The 20,380-nt window shown below is 36.4% G+C and overlaps 1 protein-coding gene across 1 annotated transcript; it reads left to right on the top strand.

The window, feature by feature from the left end:
• The first annotated feature begins 5,005 nt into the window (after nt 1–5,005).
• LOC120768234 (ataxin-2 homolog) lies at nt 5,006–11,565 on the top strand. Its single transcript, XM_040094823.1, has 7 exons — nt 5,006–5,055; nt 5,626–6,005; nt 6,070–7,228; nt 7,300–7,459; nt 7,526–8,789; nt 8,886–9,028; nt 9,128–11,565. Exons 1-7 carry the CDS (start codon nt 5,006–5,008, stop codon nt 9,422–9,424), a joined length of 3,453 nt encoding a protein of 1,150 aa, XP_039950757.1. The 3' UTR covers nt 9,425–11,565.
• Nucleotides 11,566–20,380: the final 8,815 nt, after the last annotated feature.

Here is a 20,380-nt window from a genome sequence, read left to right as displayed (position 1 = left end):
ATAATAATGATATAAATCAAATGGACAAACAGCATAGCGACGGCATATGCGACGGTTGACGTTGCACTCACTTATCAATTTGTGAAGCGAGAGAATTTGCCGAAGCAATTAGCATCCTACGAGTATCTGCGTTGTGTGAGATTCAATAAAGGGCAGCAGCGGTCTCTGTAATGTAATGTGGCCGAGTGCGTGTCTTTTTAGAAGCTAGCTACGCGTTCAGAAAGTCGCAAATTCAAATGTCTTCATTAGCTGAGACGTAGAAAAAATTCGAAAAAATGTGGAGAGAAACAAATTGAAAATGCTCAATATGGGTTTCATATGAAAATTTTAAGAAAATTATAAATATAACCCGATTTATTTATATTAGTTGTAAATTTTAAAGGCATTTTATTATAAATCCCAAACTTAGACATATAAATAGATATCTTCATAATTTTGGTTGCCAGCCATAGGAACATGTATTAAAATCAGAGAGCGTCACATGCAAAATAATTGCATCCTGCACCTACAGCAATAACAACGAACATGGACGCACAACGATCACCTTTGTAATTTCGATTAACATTCGGTGTCGTAGTTGTGGACTAGAATGGAATCAGGAGCCATATTTTCATTTCATCTGTGAGTGCGCGAAACGGTTCATGAATAAGTAACATATCGGGCATGCTGCACTTATCAGGTACATATGTACTATGTACGTACGTAAGTATTTGGTCTTTTCATGTTAAAGCTTCTCATAAAGGTCCTAAGTCCTCAAAACGTGTTCCACAAATAGATATACATAGTTATAACTCATTAGCAGATTATTTTAACACCTCAACAGCTACTTAAAGAGCTCCTACTAAGTACAACATCGCCGATACGAATTTACACCGAAGAAATAATTATAACATATACATATGTATATAATGTTCATATGTACATACATATATAAATTTTTATTTAAAGTACAAAAATATTTTACTGCGAATGATTGGCAAAATAAAGCCAGTTTATTCGATGCTGAAAAATAAAAAAAAAATCATTTCAGAAATAAGTATTTGTTGTGAATAAACAAATAACAGAAGTTCAAATATTTTCGTTAAAATTATATTAAGTACTCATAGATAATTAAATTAGTACCCACAAGTTTATTTGGGAACTTTTTTTCCTAAAACTCAAAGTGAGATATAAAATTAGATTATTCAATATATAATTATGTATGTGTTCGCAGCTTTTGTGTTAATATATGTATGCACACGGCTTTACATACATATGTATGTACATACTACTGTGATCAAATTGAAAGGTGAATTTTGTCCATTTCCTCTCCTTCAAAGCAATCCCCTCCTGCTGCAACACACTTATACCAACGAATTTTCCAGTCATAATAGCACTTGGAAAAATCCTCCGTACTGATGGCCATCAGAGCCTTCTCCGATTCAGCTTTTATATGTATCTTCAATTGAGTCAAAGCGGTGTCCTCGGAGTGATCATGTGAATTTGCTGAATAGCCAGAAGTCACACGAAGGTAAATCGGGCGAATGCGGTGGTTGCGGCACGATATTAGTTGGAAATGTGGCGAATAACCAATACAGCATGAGTACCAATGTATCTAGTATGAGATGGTGCATTATCCCACTTCTTTGTTCAAAAATTCAGACTCACAAAACGACGCGTATCTCAAATACTAATGAAATTTAGCATAGATGTCACTAACAGTACTACCAACTTACAGAAAAAAAATTACAGATTCGAAAAACATGCGAGGTATATGTAAATTAAACATTCAGTAAGAAAATGGCTTAACTCGAGTTAGAAGGAAAATGTAGTGTGGTATAATTATGTAAAATTCAGGAAATGACTAGAGTTCAATATGTATGTATGTATGTTCAATATAGAGAATCACAGACTCGGATGTCAAGAAAAACTAATTGTTTCGTCAAATCTGATAGATGAAGTATTTAATCCATGAATATTGACACTTATTAACTAATCACTATAATTGGTCTTGCCATAAATTCTGTTACAAAGTTTACAGTGCATACAGCGAGAGCAAATTCGCAGAGAAAGTGACGTTATTTTTTATTATAATTTGTATGCAGTCTCTATTCACATACAAAAGCAGTTGAGTGTTTGCTCTCGCTTTTTAACAATGGAGTGGTAAGCTAAACAATATTGCTTGATTGCTTTATATATGTTAATACTTGTATGTACATATGTACATACATACATATGTAAGTGTGGAAAAAGCGCAAGTGAAAATTGTAAGCTTCTTAAAAGGCTTAATATTTCGAGAATGTTTGTTTACCGGGGTTTCCGAACAGTTGATGACAAAAGGAGAAGTGGTCGTCTAACTCAGCCATAAAAAATATTGGCGTATCCCCTTAGGAAATTATTGTCAAGGGATATACTAACAAACATAGTATGTATATATCGACCAGATCAATGTAAAGACTTATTCGTGATGATCTCTCCATGAAAGTCTAACGTGGAAAGCATTGGAATACACAAGGCAAAAACCACCCAGTAATGGCTTAAAAGTAACTAGCCTTCATACTTACGTCATTACTCGTTTTCAAAGTCGGTGATCACGATTTCTCAGAAACTGGTAAAGCGACTTTATTGGGATGATCGCGTCATTGATCAAAGGATTTTGGCTTTTTGATTAGAAACAATTTTTTCAATGCAGTTTGTGGCAAAAATTAGACCTAAAATCATACTGTTTTGCTTGCAACTTTGCCAAAAACTAATTTTTTTCCAAATCCTTCGATCTTTCGATTAATCGCAACCTATACTTATCTACCCACCGATAAAATGTGAAAATATGCAGTTTTGCAGCCGTCACGTAACCCCTTAAGTTTTCGACCACTTACCAATGATTTACGGAACAAATGCCGAATATTCAGGTGAATTCTTTTCAGACTTCATTTGCCTTAAGGTTTGAGGCACAGCTGGTTTTAGACTTTGAAAAAAATATTTGCGAACGTATTTTGTTTGCTTAATTTACTTTAAGCCGAAATTTCGTGCGTAGTTTTATGTTTAACCAGATAAGATACGATTACTATGTTAAATAGATTAAGCAACACAGTGCAGGCGAACCTATCTCCATACGAACATATTTATGTAGTACATACAAGTATATCGCATCCGCGGACACATGGAGTCTAGGAATCTGAAAGACTATTTGATTGAGTACAAATATGCAAACATAAAATATTACTGATTGTCGACGCGGTTGGAAAGCTAAAGAGCCAGATTAAAGCTGGAAATCTCGGACTTTCCCAGCAGTGAAAAATGTTGTTCGAAATATAGTTTTGGCGATATATGATAAAATGAAGGAGGTTTAAGGAAGGAGGTTGAAGGAAAGTTTATTTGAAAAATTAATCAAAATAAAGCGTCTAGTGTATGTATAGTATGTCGAAACCGCTAACGCAACCCTGACCGCCAGGCTAGGTAGCGAATAGGCAGCGCCTTCGACTACCCATTTACGAACTGCGAAGCGGAAGAGCTGGCAAATCACGCCACAGGAAAAGCTGTACATATGTATATACATACATATGTATGTAATAAATACATTTTGAATTAAGTAAATATAGAAAATTTCTAAATTAAAATTGTATTCTTCTTCTTGAAATTAAAATTATATTAAACCTTTCAAAAATATTATTATGTTACCGTTGTAGTTGGTACCAAAATAATACAGGCCTACAAAAACAAGTTTTTGGTTTTCACCTGACTTATTACATACCGTTTTTCTTCTTTCAAAATCAGCAAATCTGATATTCACTTTAGAGTAATTATTGGTTGCTATTATATCAAATTGGTTATAAAAAATATTTAATATTATGAAATATTTCGGCGCCGTCAAAAAATAGAGCTCGGCATCGTTAACAGCGGGTAGCGAAATTAAATTTGGTAGCACTGCCTGATTACTTCGGCATATCGTATATGATTTACGTTCTCTGACTTCGGTACAACCCTGCGTGTGCAGCAGTGACAGCGAAAAATTACGGAACAGTAATAATTAATACTTGCAGTTTACCTGAAAACTATTGTGTTTAGACAATTGTTAGCGAATTTCGAGGAAATAACCCAAAACAACTCCTTACCTGAAGTTGTGTTTGCATACATCCGATCGACTATAAAAGAGACTTCATAATCTTTAAGATATTCAGTCCTCATTTGTATCAATTCAATCTGGATCGAAGGAAAATTGTAAGAGGAACAAAAATACAACTTCGTGAGGGTGATGTTGGCATTTGCTTCCCAGTATTCTAAAATTGTGACAGTGTGAGAAGGTGGCAACGAAGCTAGTAGTGAAGGAAGTGTGTGCAGTGAAAACGCAATTTACCAAACGTCGCCCTGAAGCGGAATTGTGTAGAAAAACGCATCCACGACCAAATCTAAAAGGAAGCGAAAAAACCTGCATGAACGAAAAGGAATGTAGAATGAATAGTAAAAACGTATGAGGAAGAAGCAACATCAGCATAAATTTGCCAACCATAATTTAAATCCAAGCTTAATAAAGAAGTAAAAGAGTTAACTTCACTGTGAAAAAGTGATTAACGTAAATTGTGTACTACTATAATATATATTTTCACAAAGCGAAAAAGAAAGTAAATATTTAACGCAACATCGATTACAGCTACGTTGTGTGTGTGGTTTTGATTGCGATAATTGCATAAAAATTATATCAAAAAGAACTGACAAAGTGTGAAACGTTCCTTTCATATCGTGTTTTTGGTATATGGAACTTTTTTGAGAATTTAAATATATCATTAAACTATCAAAACAAAGTAGCTCTGGTAGAAGTTGTTAAATACGTAGTGATAAAGATAGAAAACGTGTTAATTTAAAAGCAGGAGATATTTCCGTCGCGTACAAAGTACCGTAGTGCATCTTAGCGTTGAGATTGGGAGAAATAGAAGTGGAGCAAGTATCGACGACGACATAAATCTAAAAGAGGCACCAGCGAAAGTGCCACTTTGTCATTTACTGTTGTGAATTTCAACACAACATCATTATGAATACCAATAGCAATAAACGCAAAAATCGCCCTGGTGGCGTAGGACGGTAAGTTGAGGAGTATAGCGATATATGGAAAGTACATATATTATCCATCTTATATAACAGTATAATTCCTAGCCATGTGCTTTTAATTGCAAAATACTAGGACTTTAGGTATCCTTCCGATATCCTTAAATTTTGAATATGCGTAGAACTTATAATATTATATTTTTTATCAGTATAAATCCTGCTATCTTTAAGATAAACCGCTTCTATTTATAATATACCGCTATATTCTATTTTTCCAACTCCAACTTCTTTCCAACTTTTTTCCTTTTTTTACGAATTTATTTATGCCGTATGCAGCGTAGTTACATTATATATTTTTATTATAAAATACGCACATCGTCACACCTGCGCCAATACAAAGCGGTAGATGACAAGACGTCATGTCAATGAATTAGAAAGTCCGTTGACCGTACTATGTGCGATGGTTCGCGATATTGTTTTCATTACATATTTTGATATTTAAGGTTAGGGTGATCAACAATTATAAAAAATTAAAACCATGTTTCCAGGATTTTATTTTCTTTGTAACTATTTTCGAAATTAAATATCATATTTTTTACTTTCAAGATACGTGACCGACAATCGTCAATTGCAACAACATCAACTGCATTCAAATAAAGGACGTACGCAGGCACAGGGAGTGTATAAGAACACTCATTTCATTCACGCGGCCACATCGTTAGTTGGCAGTCTTGTTCAAGTTCGCTTACGCTCGGGTAATATTTACGAGGGCGTATTCCACACTTTCTCGCCGAGTTTTGATGTAGCTCTGGAACTACCATTATGCATTAAAACAAATAAAAATGAAGATGAGGGTAAGCATGTCCCGAATCACATGATTTTTCCTTGTGATACAGTAGTGAATATATCGGCAAAAGATTTCGATTCTCGTTATGCTACAACGAGAACTTTTGCAACGGACGGCGCCATCTCTGAAAAATTCAATGGTAGGTTACTGGAAAGATAACTTTAAATTTGCGGGTTATTATATCTCTTAGTGTTATTTTATAGGTATTCGATTTGAGGAGAAAGAGCTCGAACCATGGGATGCGTCTGGTATGAATGGCGATGTCGACATTGAATTAGACGGTGCCGCTAATGGTTGGGACCCAAATGATATGTTTAGGCAAAATGAACATGTTTTTGGAGTTCAGTCAACATTTGATGATTCGTTATCATCATATACTGTTCAACTTGATAAAGTAGATTCTGATGAGTTTAAAGAAGCGGAGGCCAAGGCCGAGAAGTTGGCTGCAGAAATCGAAAACAATCCTATCTACAGAGAGCGTGTTGATTTAGAGAACGGGGATGAGGAGACTCTATTCGCTGCAGTGGAACGACCGAGTAGCGAAATTGACCGTGAACGTGAAAGAGAACGCGATTTAGAACGTGAACGAGAGCGGGAACGTGAGCGGGAGAGAGAAAAAGAAAGAGAGCGAGACCGGGAACGTGAGCGGGATCGTGAACGAGAACAACGTGATAGAGAACGCGATCGCGAACGTGATGATAGAGAACGCAGCAAACGTCCTGGTACAAGCGCGTACGATCATCGGGAAATTGTGGCTGAACGATATATAACAAAACCAACGCGTAGTATAACCGGTCCGCCACCGCCTGTTGCTATGGCTTCCACCAATTCAACCTCTTCGACCGTATCTTCACAAACCAGTGGCAATGGTTCCACACAACGAGGCCATATGGATCGCGGATGTAGTGTCAATAGCGGAGGTAGCATTGATATGATGGGTGGCGAGCGCATAGTAAACGCACCGGCTTCCTCAAATATGGGCCAGCCGCAGCAAGCCCAGCAACAGCAAACCAACTCGATACAATCGTCATCCAGTGGTATGGCAGGAGGCATAAAAAATTCGTCGTCGTTACCTCTGTCATCAAATACTGGAATTGTCAGCGGCTCGGATGGTGGCAACAAATATGGCGGCAGTTCAATGATGAAGCGCAAAACAGTCCCACAGAGTAAACAAATGTTGCGCAATGCACCAATATCCAATAATTCTAACACACAATCGGGCGTTGGTGGCAGCGGTGGTAACATGGCTCAAGGAAGTGGTGGAAGTCAGTCGAGTGTTGGTGGCGGCAAAGTTGGCAATTATCAACCATTGCCACTTCAAAACCAAGCACCTATGCAAAATTATCCGCAAATAATTCATGGGTACGTCATTGCCATACAACAGATTTGCGCAGTTTGCTAATGCTTATACATTGATATTTTTGTCTATTCAGGTCGTCACAATATAGAAACCAGCAGCACATGGGAGGACCTTCAAAGGTAAATGGGGACTCTAACCCGAACTCGGGAAAACCAATGCCGCATCGTAATATGCGTCAGTATCAAAGTACTCAAACAAATTCTCCATTAAACTACAACGACTCGCACAACCAGGTATACTATATTAAAATAGGATCTTTTTAAACCAAGGTTCGTAATCGGTTCTTAATATGAAAACAGGTTTCAATGGCGAAATCACATGGTCCTCCGCACGGCCAACAACAAATTGGGGGTCCCTTAGGAGTTAACAACAGCACTTCACCCCCCTTACAAACTGGTGGGGGTCCCCATAATCATCCACAGTCTCAAAGTGGTGGATTAGTCATGGCAGGACCACCTAATCAACCACCACCTCAGCCGCAGCGCCAAATGCGCAATCAAATGCAAGACTTAAGGCAATTTGCACAAGATTTTCAATTGGCGAATAGTACATCTACGTCGCCGCCTCAGCATTCACAGCAAACGCAACCCTCACTACAGCAGCAACAGCAACAGCAACAACAACATCTGAATTTGGGTAAAGTAGCGGGTCACCAACCACAACCTTCGGTTTCGCCCCCACAGCAGCCTCAACAAGTAATTGTGCAGCAACAGCAAACGCAGCCTCATTTAAATATGCAGCATGTACAACAGCAGCATCACAGTCAACATCATGCGTCGCCGCCACAACAAACACAGCAACAGCATTACGTACCGTCACATTTGACGCAGCAGCAGCAACCACAACAACAGCATGGGCCCCCACATGCACAGCAGCAATCGCAGTCGCAGCAGCAGCAAAAGGGACATTTGCATCAACAACAACAACAGCAGCAACAACCGCCTCCATCTATGCAGCAACATCAACATCAGCAACAACCGCCGGCCCAACCGGCTACGCCTTTGGCACAAGAGCCACCACAGCATCAAGCTCAGCAGCAGGGAATGTATCATGTGTCGCCGCCACAGCAGCAACCTGCACAACCGTCACAATTACAGCAGAGTTCACCGCCGGTGGCAGACACCCCACCACAGCAGCATCAGCAACAGCAAGCGGCACAGCAAGTGAATAAGATGGAGGCCACACCAGTGACAACAGTCACACCGGTCAGCAACACGTCACCAAACAGCGCATCAGATAAACTGACCACGCCTCCTGGCGCTGCTGCATCGTCAACAGCGACCAGCAGTGTTACTGCGACTGGTACAACAACAGTTAAAAAGACACACGTCTTAAATCCTTCGGCGAAACCGTTCACACCACGAAGCCCCAGTACCCCGAATCCATCGCGTCCGCACACCCCGCAAACACCAGTGCCGATGCCAAACATCTACACGACTGCTACGCATGTGCAAGCTGGTAGCCAAACGCCCATGTATGTGATGCAATCACAACAGCCCGCATTCCAAGCACCAACGCATCCACAAACGGGACAACAACCACGCATGCGCAGGGGCAACTATGGTGAGTGCCAAATACATTTTTCTTATAAACTATTGCTGTTTTTGTAATTTCCTTGCGAGGATTTAATTTCGCATTCGGTTAATTAATTATTAACAGGTCCGATGGCGGCATCACAAACTCATGTTTCAGCAACAACAGCTACCGGACAACCTTTGCTGGCAGCAGCACCTATACAACAGTTTATACATTACCAACAAACGCCACATGCGCCACATTTCCAATCGCAGCCATATGTTAATGTAAGTGTAATATAATAATTTAATATTTTCTGCTTGTCCGTCGTCCTTTATGCAAAATAAATGAAGTTGATTAACAATGGGCAAAACCTTGTATTACAGGTGCGCATGTATGAACCACCACCCCAACAGTTGCAGTTCATTACGCAAACACCACCATCAACTACACCGTCCCCAGGACAGCCACATCAAACGTTCCATCCGCCACCACAGCCTTCCCCTGCTGGCGGGGGCCCACAACCGACATTCGCGCCGCAAACACAGCCCATGTACCCTGTTGTGTATCCCGTATTACATTCGACACAGATCATGCCGAATCACTACTATTCGACGACGCCACAGCATCCACAACAAACGCAGCCGTTTCAAATACTGATGCAACAGCATCCAGCGCAGTAAATGTTTACAAAACAAGAACAACAAAACGAAACACATATTTATCTTAAAACAGCGAGGGAGCGTCACGCGGTGGATACAAGAAGAAGTGCTGAAATGTGAAATGGGAGGGGGGATGAAGTCATGCTGCGGCTGATTATGAGCATTCATATTACATACTATAGAAAAGTATAAGAAGTATGTATATAGACGCGAATTATGTTGTAAATACCGCGAAGCAACATCTGCCAACAATAATAACAATAAAACCATTGCTTTTATGCAAAAAAATTACAATATCATAAAATATATAAATACAAATAATAATAATAATAATATGTAAGAAATTCGTCAATGGTGAGAATCTATATGTACATATGTGTAATGTTTCCATGGTTGCAAGAAGTTTTCCTGAATTTTGTAAAACTAACGTCTTAGCAAGGTATTAATATTTTGCTAACATAATTTGACTTTAAGGCAAATTAAAATATATTTTGCAATTTAACTAGATGCCCTTACTTGCCTTCTTTAAACTTAAATATTGAAAATTATTTAATAGAATGAAAATAGTATGAGAATTATCCATAAAATTTAACTTGCAACTGTTTGTGGCATGTTTGTTGTCATCCATGGTAGAAAATAGGGACGAAATGTAAAATGCATTTTTCTTTATATTGTTATTGTTGCTGTCATTGATGTTGCTGCATTGCATAGCGGGCATAAAAAAAACGGAAAGAAAAAAATTAAAATAAACACCTAACAAAAATTTCTATAATGCAAATTAAACGTATAAAAATAAAAGCAATGAAATGCAAAAACAATTGCGCGATTAGAACCGACGAAAGTTATGCAAATTCGCTTAAAATACCGCATTCGGAAGACGTGTATCGACTTAGGTAGAACTTTGCGTATCGTTTGCGTCTAACGCAATCAATGTCGGCAGGCGACTTGCCACATGCGGCATCACTTTACACGTTCGTGCATATTTTCTCCATATATTTTAATATCTCTGTGTGTTTTATTGATTTGCGTGCAGAGTTTTTGTTTTTGTATTCTTATTGTATTACTTTCTTATGTTATTTGTCGGATTGATGCGTTTTCACATCAAACAAAAAAAGCAATGGAAATTTTTCAAAGTATAATAATATTGATTTCTTCCGAAATCCTTTGTGAATCATTCCATGTCAAAAAACAAATACTTTTCTAATACTTTTTTGAACACATCGCGAAAAGTATTTGTAGTGTTCGAAAGGAAAACGTTAAAATGACCAAGTATTTTCTAATGAAAAATACATTTGCTTCTATGCACATTCGTAGTAACAATATAAACGCTGCCTTAACGGTCTTGGGATCAACTTGACTTCTTAAAGAGTTATTTCATGATTTAGTTCAAAATTGGAAAATAATTTCTTTGAGTTAAGCCTGACTCTGCTTATAAAAGTAAATATGCAAAATAAAACTAAACTCTTAGGACAAGATTAGCTGCTTATTCACATTTGAGGTTGGCCTCAATAACGGCATAAGCTTCTGGAACGTTTTTATTCGAATGAAGACAAATCCTTTAGAAGCCTCATTAAAATAGCATAACTTTATTTTCTAAGCCCCTCGATAAGCACTTCCATAACTAAATTTTTATTATTGTGCACACTTCAATAAAGCAACCAACGTGAATATTGTGCTAAATAAAAATTAGACGAAACTTTTTAAATAAGATACCAAAAGTCAACAAAAGCGAAAAACTTAAATAAATTAATATTTGATTAGTGGGGGCCGTGTTGTACATGTCATTAAATCTGCGTTTATTGTTTGCATTTATTTTGCTCAGTTGGATTTTAGTGCTTACCCTGCTCGTTTTTGCGAAGTTCATATTTATTTTTCGTTCGTACGTTTATTCATTTTTGTTTATTACTTACTTACCCGTCGTTTTTTACCTAGAATTTATATAAAGAAATCGAGAAAAAATATTTACCTGCGCATCCCCTTATAAAATTCTGAATGCTAAGAGAGTAAGACATGTGTTTTTGTTAAGTTTTCTCCCTACTTTTGTACTCCTACAAGCTAATTACTCCATACATTGAAAATACGAGAAGATAAATGAAAAATATATTTAAATAAAATATATATATGCAAACATATACATATATGAGTGCGATTAAAGCAAAATAAAAAAAAAAAAACTAAAATATGTGTAAATAAAAATGAGCAAAGAAACAAAACACAAAAACTTAAAAGACTGCAGATTGTTTTTTATCGGAGGCTCCATATTTTGGTAGGTAAGGGTTGTCTACAATGAATTCGAAATAATGGATATATGTACAAACATGTAGAGATTTGGACATGCATAGGTATGTACATCTGTAGATTGTAGGAAAAATCCTACCCGAAGAAAACAAAAATATATACATATTTGGCTTATGTAACAATTTATTACAACTTGTACAATTCTTTTATTACAAAATCGGCGCACTTTTAACTTCTTTGCCATTACTCTTCTCCTATTGTTGCATTTATGATGTGAATGTGCGCAAGTTTATGATTTTTCCACGATTCCAAGTTTCGTTGTTGTTGACCCATTGAAACGTTTCAAAACAAGCAAACAGTGCAGTGCTCTTAGCTTTGGCTACAAAGAAATATTATAAAAAATATATTATGAAATAGCATGTATGTATGTATGCTTGCATGCCGATATCTTAATTTGAATTGAGCTGCATTTTCTGCACCCAAACTCGTCAAAATGGCTGTGATATGAGTATGCAAATGGCGACATAAACACAAACATTTTAACGAAATGGCGTGGCGACAAAGCCCAACGCGATTTTCACACACAACACAGGGGCACTGGCGATAGTTTGATTTGAAAAGACTATGTTATTAATTATAAATTTCAAATGTTATATGCAGTTAATCGATATACATATGTATGTATGTCCTCACTTTTAAGGTTCTTTGCTTGCTGCTGAATTTCTGTTTAAGATTTTTAAAATTTGTTAATAATTATATTTTGTGCATACGAATTCATACTCCTATTATTTTCAGTATTATTTTTCTTTAGCATATGCACTAATATTTGTTCTGTTGCCGTTATAATTCAAACGAAACTCATCAAAATGGCTGTGATATGAATAGAGTTGCTTGCAAACATTTCACAACATCTTGAAGAGTTGCGCAAGAATCTGCTACATTGTTAAATCTGCTGTAGGTATGTTTTGTTTTGGAACCTTAATTTGGCTGAGCCCGAATAGAATAAAGAATAAGCAAAAAAAAAACTTTGTAGAACTAATTTATTTTAAATTATTATTTGTTTATTAATTTATTAATTAATATTTCTTGCGCGTTTTCATTATGAATGGACAAATTGTTCGCAATCTGTGTTGTGCGGGGGGTAGAGAACCGGAATGAACATGACAAAAAATTAATTCAAATGTTCAAAATTAGGCGTTGAACTATTTATAATATAATGGCATCGAATTAAAGCTAAACTTGGCATCTGTCTTGAAAGACGATTGCAGATAGGCAGTGTACCACGAAACTACATTTGCTCTCTCCACTGAATATTGAAAGGCGTTCGTTATTCAGAAGTAGAGTTTGGCTAGTTTTCGGTTTAGGTTTGGGGGTGCGTCGTTTCCAAAGGTATTGGTGAGGTCGTTGTGACGAAGGAGTATCAGATATAAATAAAAACAGGATTGACCACAGGCCTAATTCAGTTTGGGTTTGTTGATTCCTATCACCCAAGGCAAAAAAAGCTATCGACGCGCCTGTCCAGAATCCGAATTTTAACCCTATTGAGAATTTATAGCAAATCTATTTAATCCACGCTATTCAGGTGGAAGTGGAACAGAATGCCTCTAGTTTAGGACCTCAAATACGCATCATTGGTTGCATCAATGAAATAAAATATTAATTAAATATTAAGTCAAAATGTTTATTTTCTACTTAGTTATATATTTATATTAAAAGATCTTTGCAATTCTCTTCTATCGACGGCTAAATATTTGAGTTGATGAACATTTTGTTTGAGTTTTCAGTAAATTAAATAGATTTAAAATACATTCACCGACAGTAATATGAAAAGGGAAACTGACAACCGAATATTTCAGACATAACGAATATGGCAAGTTTAACTGTATTTATTTCTGTTACTAAAATTTTCACTATGTATTTATTAGACGGACCGTAAGTGCCCTTAAATCGTATGTTTGAGTTTGTCGAAGTGCAAAAATACACTTTTTCATGAACTGCATACAGGTATTGCCTTGCACACGTGCATATGTATTTAAAAAGTACACAGGTGTGCCTATATGTTTGTATGTATGTAAGTACGCACCCGGATAGTCCATTCACAGGGACATGAATATGCATACGAAGGCAGTATATAGCACGTAGCACGCATATACACAAATTTGCCTGCATTGATTATATGCTCTGCATGAGTGCCTGCATGTATTTGTAGTTGTTTGTGTGCATGTGGGGCAAACAACTTGTTTGAATCTGTTGCAGCAATGAAATGAGTGCAACGCATTAACGCATGAACAACTGCGATTACGGATCTGATACCGGATGACGTATGCGAAAATAAAAATAAAAGCAACAACAACCAAATAGAATGTGGGCAAAAAAGTGAAAAAATATAAAATACTGTGGGTGTGTGTGTACGGCATGCAAAGCAGCCGCTTTCTTGTAAGCACATCGTGTTTTCGGTTCGGTAACATACTTCCAGGCGCTGGTTGCTGTTTTTAGCGCCGGCTCCATGTGTGTTGCGATTTTCACATATTTTCAAATGTTTTTGCATTTTCCTTTTTCCAACACAACATATTCTTTGTGCGCGTTTAACTGTTTTCGTGTTTCTTATGCGGTTTAATTGCAATGCTCATCAAAGCTGGCTGTGATACTTCTCAGTTACAGAATATCTACAACAGCCCTTTTTGATGACATTGAAAGTGCCAGCACACACGCGCGCACACACAATAGCTGCTTCCAATATGTTTCAATCACTTTTCGCGGGCGTAGGCTATTTGTTTGTCTATTCGTAAGAGGATATTAGTATTACATAAAATTAATATATGTATGTATGTATGTTTAAAATATATATTTACATTATATATGTAGCTAGCAATGCCTGATTTGTGGTTACATACACATGTAGTATATACATATGTACGTTTACATATAGTATTTTTCGCAGAAATTTGGAATAGTTGTTGGTGTATGTATTTTGCTACATATTTTACATGTCTTATCAATTTTAATGAGTATTTGTATTAAACTTTCCACAATCTTAATGAAGTTAGATTATTTTCCTCCCAATTGAAATTGTCTTGTTTGCGTTGGATTTTGAGTGCAACTCTTTTAAATATATAATCAAACATTTGTTTCGTGAATAAAGTGGTCCGCAGATGCATTTCGCTAATTATCCAGACGCAGTCCTGGCAAAGGCGTGTCGCCACAGCAACATACCCACATACAACATACACACACTGAGATTGAACTTCAAAACTAATAAAACAAAAAATCACCACACAAGAACTCATTTGAACCCCACTATTTGCATTTCAGGACTCACTAGGCGCCTGCACCATCTGCAATATTTATTAATACACCGAGTCTGTTTCATTAATATTTTGTGCTCTTTTTGATAATCTCAAATTTCCACTGAATGTTTTCACCTAATTTTGTTGAAGTCAAACACAAAACGAGACCTCAACTAACAGTGTTTTTGTTTCTACTTTGTTTGCTGCTTTTTAGGCGTTTGCATTTTGTTGCAGCTCTCTTGATTTGCTGTGTTGGACTATCGCTGCTTCCTCTTGTTCTAAAACGACCACCGCCCTCGACCGGCAGCATCAAATCAAAAATAAAAGACTTACAAAGCGCAACGAGTTGGTTGGAGCAACAGTGAAAGCCACAGTGAGCAGAAACAGATTGAAACAGGTGCATGTGTGCGTCCACTGGGGGACGGACAGAGTAATTGGGCGAAAGGCGCGAGAGCGCCAACACAACAAATTCACTGTATGAGCATAGGAGCAATGCGCGAATACATACAGACCAATATGTAAAAAGCCTAACTGTAGATCAAGAGAGATTTGTTGCGCTATTTCGTGTTTGTGTTCGGGTACACAGCTAGCATACTCTTTGGCGCAAAAGCACGCAAATGCAGTGCACACATCCTCAGATAGACATATGTATGTATGTGTGATTATCTGCACAATCAAGTAAATATACATATTTATAATATATACATATACATATATGTATTATGACCCAACAATAATTCCTAGAAATTATTAAATTTTAAACTTTTTATATTTCGTTTTTTGTTTTAACAAAAACATTCATTTGAATGAAAGCGAAAGATATGTATTAGAACAGGGTCAAGGATATCTCTTTCTTGACATACATTTTTACTTCAGTCTCCTGATACTTATTTAATTTTTCTAATAAAAAAATATTCCCCATTTATTGAAACTTTTACGATACAAAAATAATGAAAATTTTTTATGTAGTTTTATGAATAAGTAAAGTTTCGCCCACGCATTCAACCAATAAATTGCGCTAAGTAGCGGCACTATCGCTGCAGTTGTGCGGTTGTATCTAGAAGTTCTGTGCAAGTAATTTTCCGTTCGGTTGTACATTCGCGATTTACGTTTGACCTCCACCCAACCGAAACCATCGACCCATTGCTGTTTCATTAGTTCGGTTTGTTCTTTCGACACTTTCAAAGGTACTGTTCATATACCTAAACACCTACATATAGCCCGTGTGTTGGTTTTTCTTCTTAATTTCTTTTGTATTTACCTACTACTTTTCCTTTCTCCCATTCGTGGGGTTTTATCGTTCGGCTGTGCACTAACACACTTTTATTTTGTTTTGGCGGCAGTCACTAGCACCCATACTTCATCCTTACGCTCGTAGCCAAACACTGGCATACATGCAATGAACTCTGCCTTCACTACGATTTACGATTCATGTATTGCTTGCTATTTCCGAAGTGTGTATAATACTGAAATGCAAACGCGCATACAAAGGTTAAAATTTCATAAAGAATTATAGCAAAAATTACAAGAACTTCAAGTGGGGGATGAATGACTCGTCTACCCTTCAAGAACTGCGCGCATTGCTCGTAAAGAACGGTGGTGGCAGCGCTGCAAGCAGCAAAAAACAGGTAGCCAGCGAAAACAGTTGACGTTTAGCTTTAGTTATTTCAATAACCTGCTTCTCTGCTTCACTGCTACCCACACCAACAATGACGCCGCTCAACAACGCCTCCTCGATACACATTACTCCTATTACTACTGAATTCACCATATATTTGTTGTAGTCTCTAAATTCTTTATATGTTTTGTTTCCATATATTTTATGTTCTCTGTTAATTTACTACCCCGTATGCTTTCTACCAAAATTTCTTTTTATCTACACTGTGGTTTTTCCAGGATATGTTCGACCCCTAAAGAAAACCTACTGATGCAGAGTCAAAGGGAGAGCACTACCTGCCAGTAGAAATTTCTTTAGAGAGCGCAAATTTGTAGAGTTGCCCAATTGATATGAAACTTATAGCTTATGTTACGCAGATAGTTTTACTAACTGTTAATAGCAACCAGCTTAACAAAAGGAAACTAAAACGCTGTTAACCCATTAGCACAATTGTCGTACACATAACTCTCGAAGTAAGCTTATAATTTTTACTTCGTTAATATATATTTCTTCGCTTTATGATTATCTTTAAGTGGCAACACTCATGCTTGCGCTCACTCTCACACATACATAGTCCCATACTCATTGCTTCCCTTATACACACTTTCCTTTTGATGTTTGCATTATTTTTTGCTTTTTTGTTGTCGTACCTTATTACTGTTGTATAAACTTTGTTTACTGCCGATATGGAGGGGTTGTTTTGTTCAGCAGCCGTAGCATATGAAAGAAAAAGGAAGACCCAGCAGCACCAACGAGTGCGGCCGGGCTTGGCACCTATTGTGGTGGACTTCGTTTATTTATGCCTCAGTGCTCTACTGCCCACTATGGAACACTAAGCAATTTGCACTATAGAACATAATTAATTTATTGGGACTACGGTCCAGTTTTATCAGAATTCCGACAACTTATTTAATATTATTTACCATTTTGTTTTACGTACCATAATCTAATATTGTCATAATGAATATTTCTTTTCGACTCCTTGCCTTGTATACTTTCAATTTGGTTTCGGATTTTTGAACTGCCGCTCCCTAAATGCTTCCCTCACACTCACGCGCGCGCAAAGCGCCTTATTTCTGTATCCCTGGCACAACATACTCACAAGACATTTCGTATCTACATACATACATATGTATGCATGCAAACATGTATGTCTGTAGGTTGGCATCCGGGATATGGCCAGCGCAGTCCCACCAAGTTGTGATGTACTTTTGTGCGCCTTCGCTTATACCATACACACACAATAACAAGGCCTTCGTATATTTGCCTTATGTATGTAGGAACTTTAAGGAGCAGCTGCCAAGTATTCCCGTTCGTGGTCCCATCTGTTTGTGTAAGAGTGTCGAATTCCTGTTTGGAGACACCATCGCCCTTTCAATGCTTTTGGAAAACTACTCAAACACTATTAGTGTAATTTAATTTACTTGAAACTGCTACTTTTTATGTATGTGTGCATATATGGTGTTCCTAGTATGATTTAGCCCAAGCCATGAAGCATTTCACAATTTATGTACCATATAAATAGGTACATATCAGAAATTACAAAAATTATGACTTTGGTCCGGGAGCTAATTTGGAATGTACACATTTTTTCTGCAGGATCAAGCTGTACCACAATTTCCGCGCTGCTCACTTTTGCCTGAATCTTTTCGCAAGCATTTTAACAATTTTATTTAATTTTTAAACTTTTCTTCATGTAAACACTTATTTTATTTTGCTTAAATGCGAGACTTATTTATTAACCGGTTTTTTACGACTGCTGCGAGTTCTTCGCCTTTTTTCATTGCTCTCCGCTCTCAAAATGTATGTGTGTGTTTCGATTTTTCACTAAGGCGGCTTGTTTCATGTTTTTTTTTGGGCAGGGATTGCAATGTCGTTCTACTTGTATTACCGTTGCCTTGGCTAACGTCGTTTTCACCTTCGTGCTGCTTGTGACTTTCGTTCATTATTGTAGTTTTGGTTTGTATACAAAATGCTCGACACATTGAAACGAAACGCGAAACAATGAAATGCCAAGCAACTAAATGCCTGTCAGGCAGTGAACTCGGTGTTTGAGTGATTAAAACATATTCCAAGCTGTCGTCCAATGGCTCGGCGAATGCGCATGTCCTGCTCCTAAATGAGTGCATTTATTGTGGTGGATTTTCTTGCTGTTATCCTGCTGTTGACCCAGAGAACTTAAAACATAGAGAAGGTGCAGGTTCGACAGCGAACATTTGATAAATTTGCGACACGGAATCTCACCCAGAGAACTTAAAATGTTTTAAGTTCTCTGCTTCAATAAATTATTTTTGGAAAGGACCCCAATAGATGGCGCTAATTTTGTATACTATACCTCAGCCAAACAATTGCTTGATGTTCGCTGCTCCAGCTATGGTGCGATTCTTAACTTTAATGATTTTAAAATAAATATTTCAATCTCGTGAAAATAAAACAAGATTTATCTTTATTTGTTTATAAATTTTTCATTTTCATAAAAATCAACTTACGCATTATTTATTTAACAATTTTTAAACGTTTGTAATTGTTTGTAATTTATTTAATACGATTACATCAAAAGAATGCAAGTGTTGTACAATGTGTTTTAACTTATTATGAACGAATTGAGTACATCATTTGTAATGCATGTTGGAATGCACGATTACTTGTTATACATAACATAAATACAGGTAAAAACAATAAATAAATATGAAAATTTGTGTAGCCACATGCGATAATGACGAGCAATAAAAAAAACGTAACTGCAAAGACACGACTTAAGAACCGATCTGTACATTTTGTTCAACACTAACGTGGCATTCAATGAACGTTTTGAGAGCCACTGTAGTTTGAAAGGCACTGTGGCGCATTATAGTGCATTTTATATTATATTACATATTCTTATTCAATGTGGTGAATGAGTGAATGCCTTGCGCTCAAATGCGACAATTTTTCTGTCTGTATTTATGTATAGACTTTACTATGCTAATATAAATACATACATGTGGGATGGGGGTTCTACAAACAGCCGATGCATATGTATATAAATACTTAATCGCATGTTTGTTCCCTTTAAATTACGAAATTTTGTTTTAATGTGAACTTTTCACTTCAATATGAATATGTATAGTACTCGTACTTACGAATGAATATTAAAATTAATGAAATCTAAATTTAGTTTAGTAATATATACCGAAAAAATAATTGAATAATTGATTTGTGTTCGACAACATACGACAATAAATAGCAAATGAGATGAAATAAATATTAATTATTATTATAAAATTGCAAAAAAGTAGTGCCATCAGAAAAGTACATTGATTATTAATTGATTACCAGAAATCTACCAAACAACAATTATTTATGGTAATAAAATTAAAAAAAAAAACTATATGAAAAAGGAGCATAGTTTCCTGAAATAATAACATAAGATCTGCTTGCACTGCCCAATGCGTTTTTGTAACCATTTTAATGGTTTTAGTGTGATTAAGACATACTAATATAAATCAGTTAATATTGTATTATTTAAGTGCATTAAATTAATACTTGTTATTATTTTGAGGATTTTATGGGTTAAACGTTCTTTAAAATTCCAAAAGTCCTTTAAAGTTCTAAAAGTTTCCCTGGTATTTAACAATAAAATGTATTTTTAAGTATTAAAAATAAAGCTGGCAAGTCAAGCTGCAGCAAAGTGATATTAAATATTTAATTTAATGGTTTCACATAATTTACGAGTTGATCAGGTAAAGTAAATTAATTACTATTTCTATTTTAATTTAAATATTTCACTTTATTTCTTTGTTTATTAACTAGTAA

Source organism: Bactrocera tryoni, chromosome 1 (assembly GCF_016617805.1).
Source record: "Bactrocera tryoni isolate S06 chromosome 1, CSIRO_BtryS06_freeze2, whole genome shotgun sequence".
Taxonomy (NCBI): domain Eukaryota; kingdom Metazoa; phylum Arthropoda; class Insecta; order Diptera; family Tephritidae; genus Bactrocera; species Bactrocera tryoni.
Note: the sequence above shows the minus strand (reverse complement) of the source record. Positions and strands in the feature narration are given on the sequence as shown.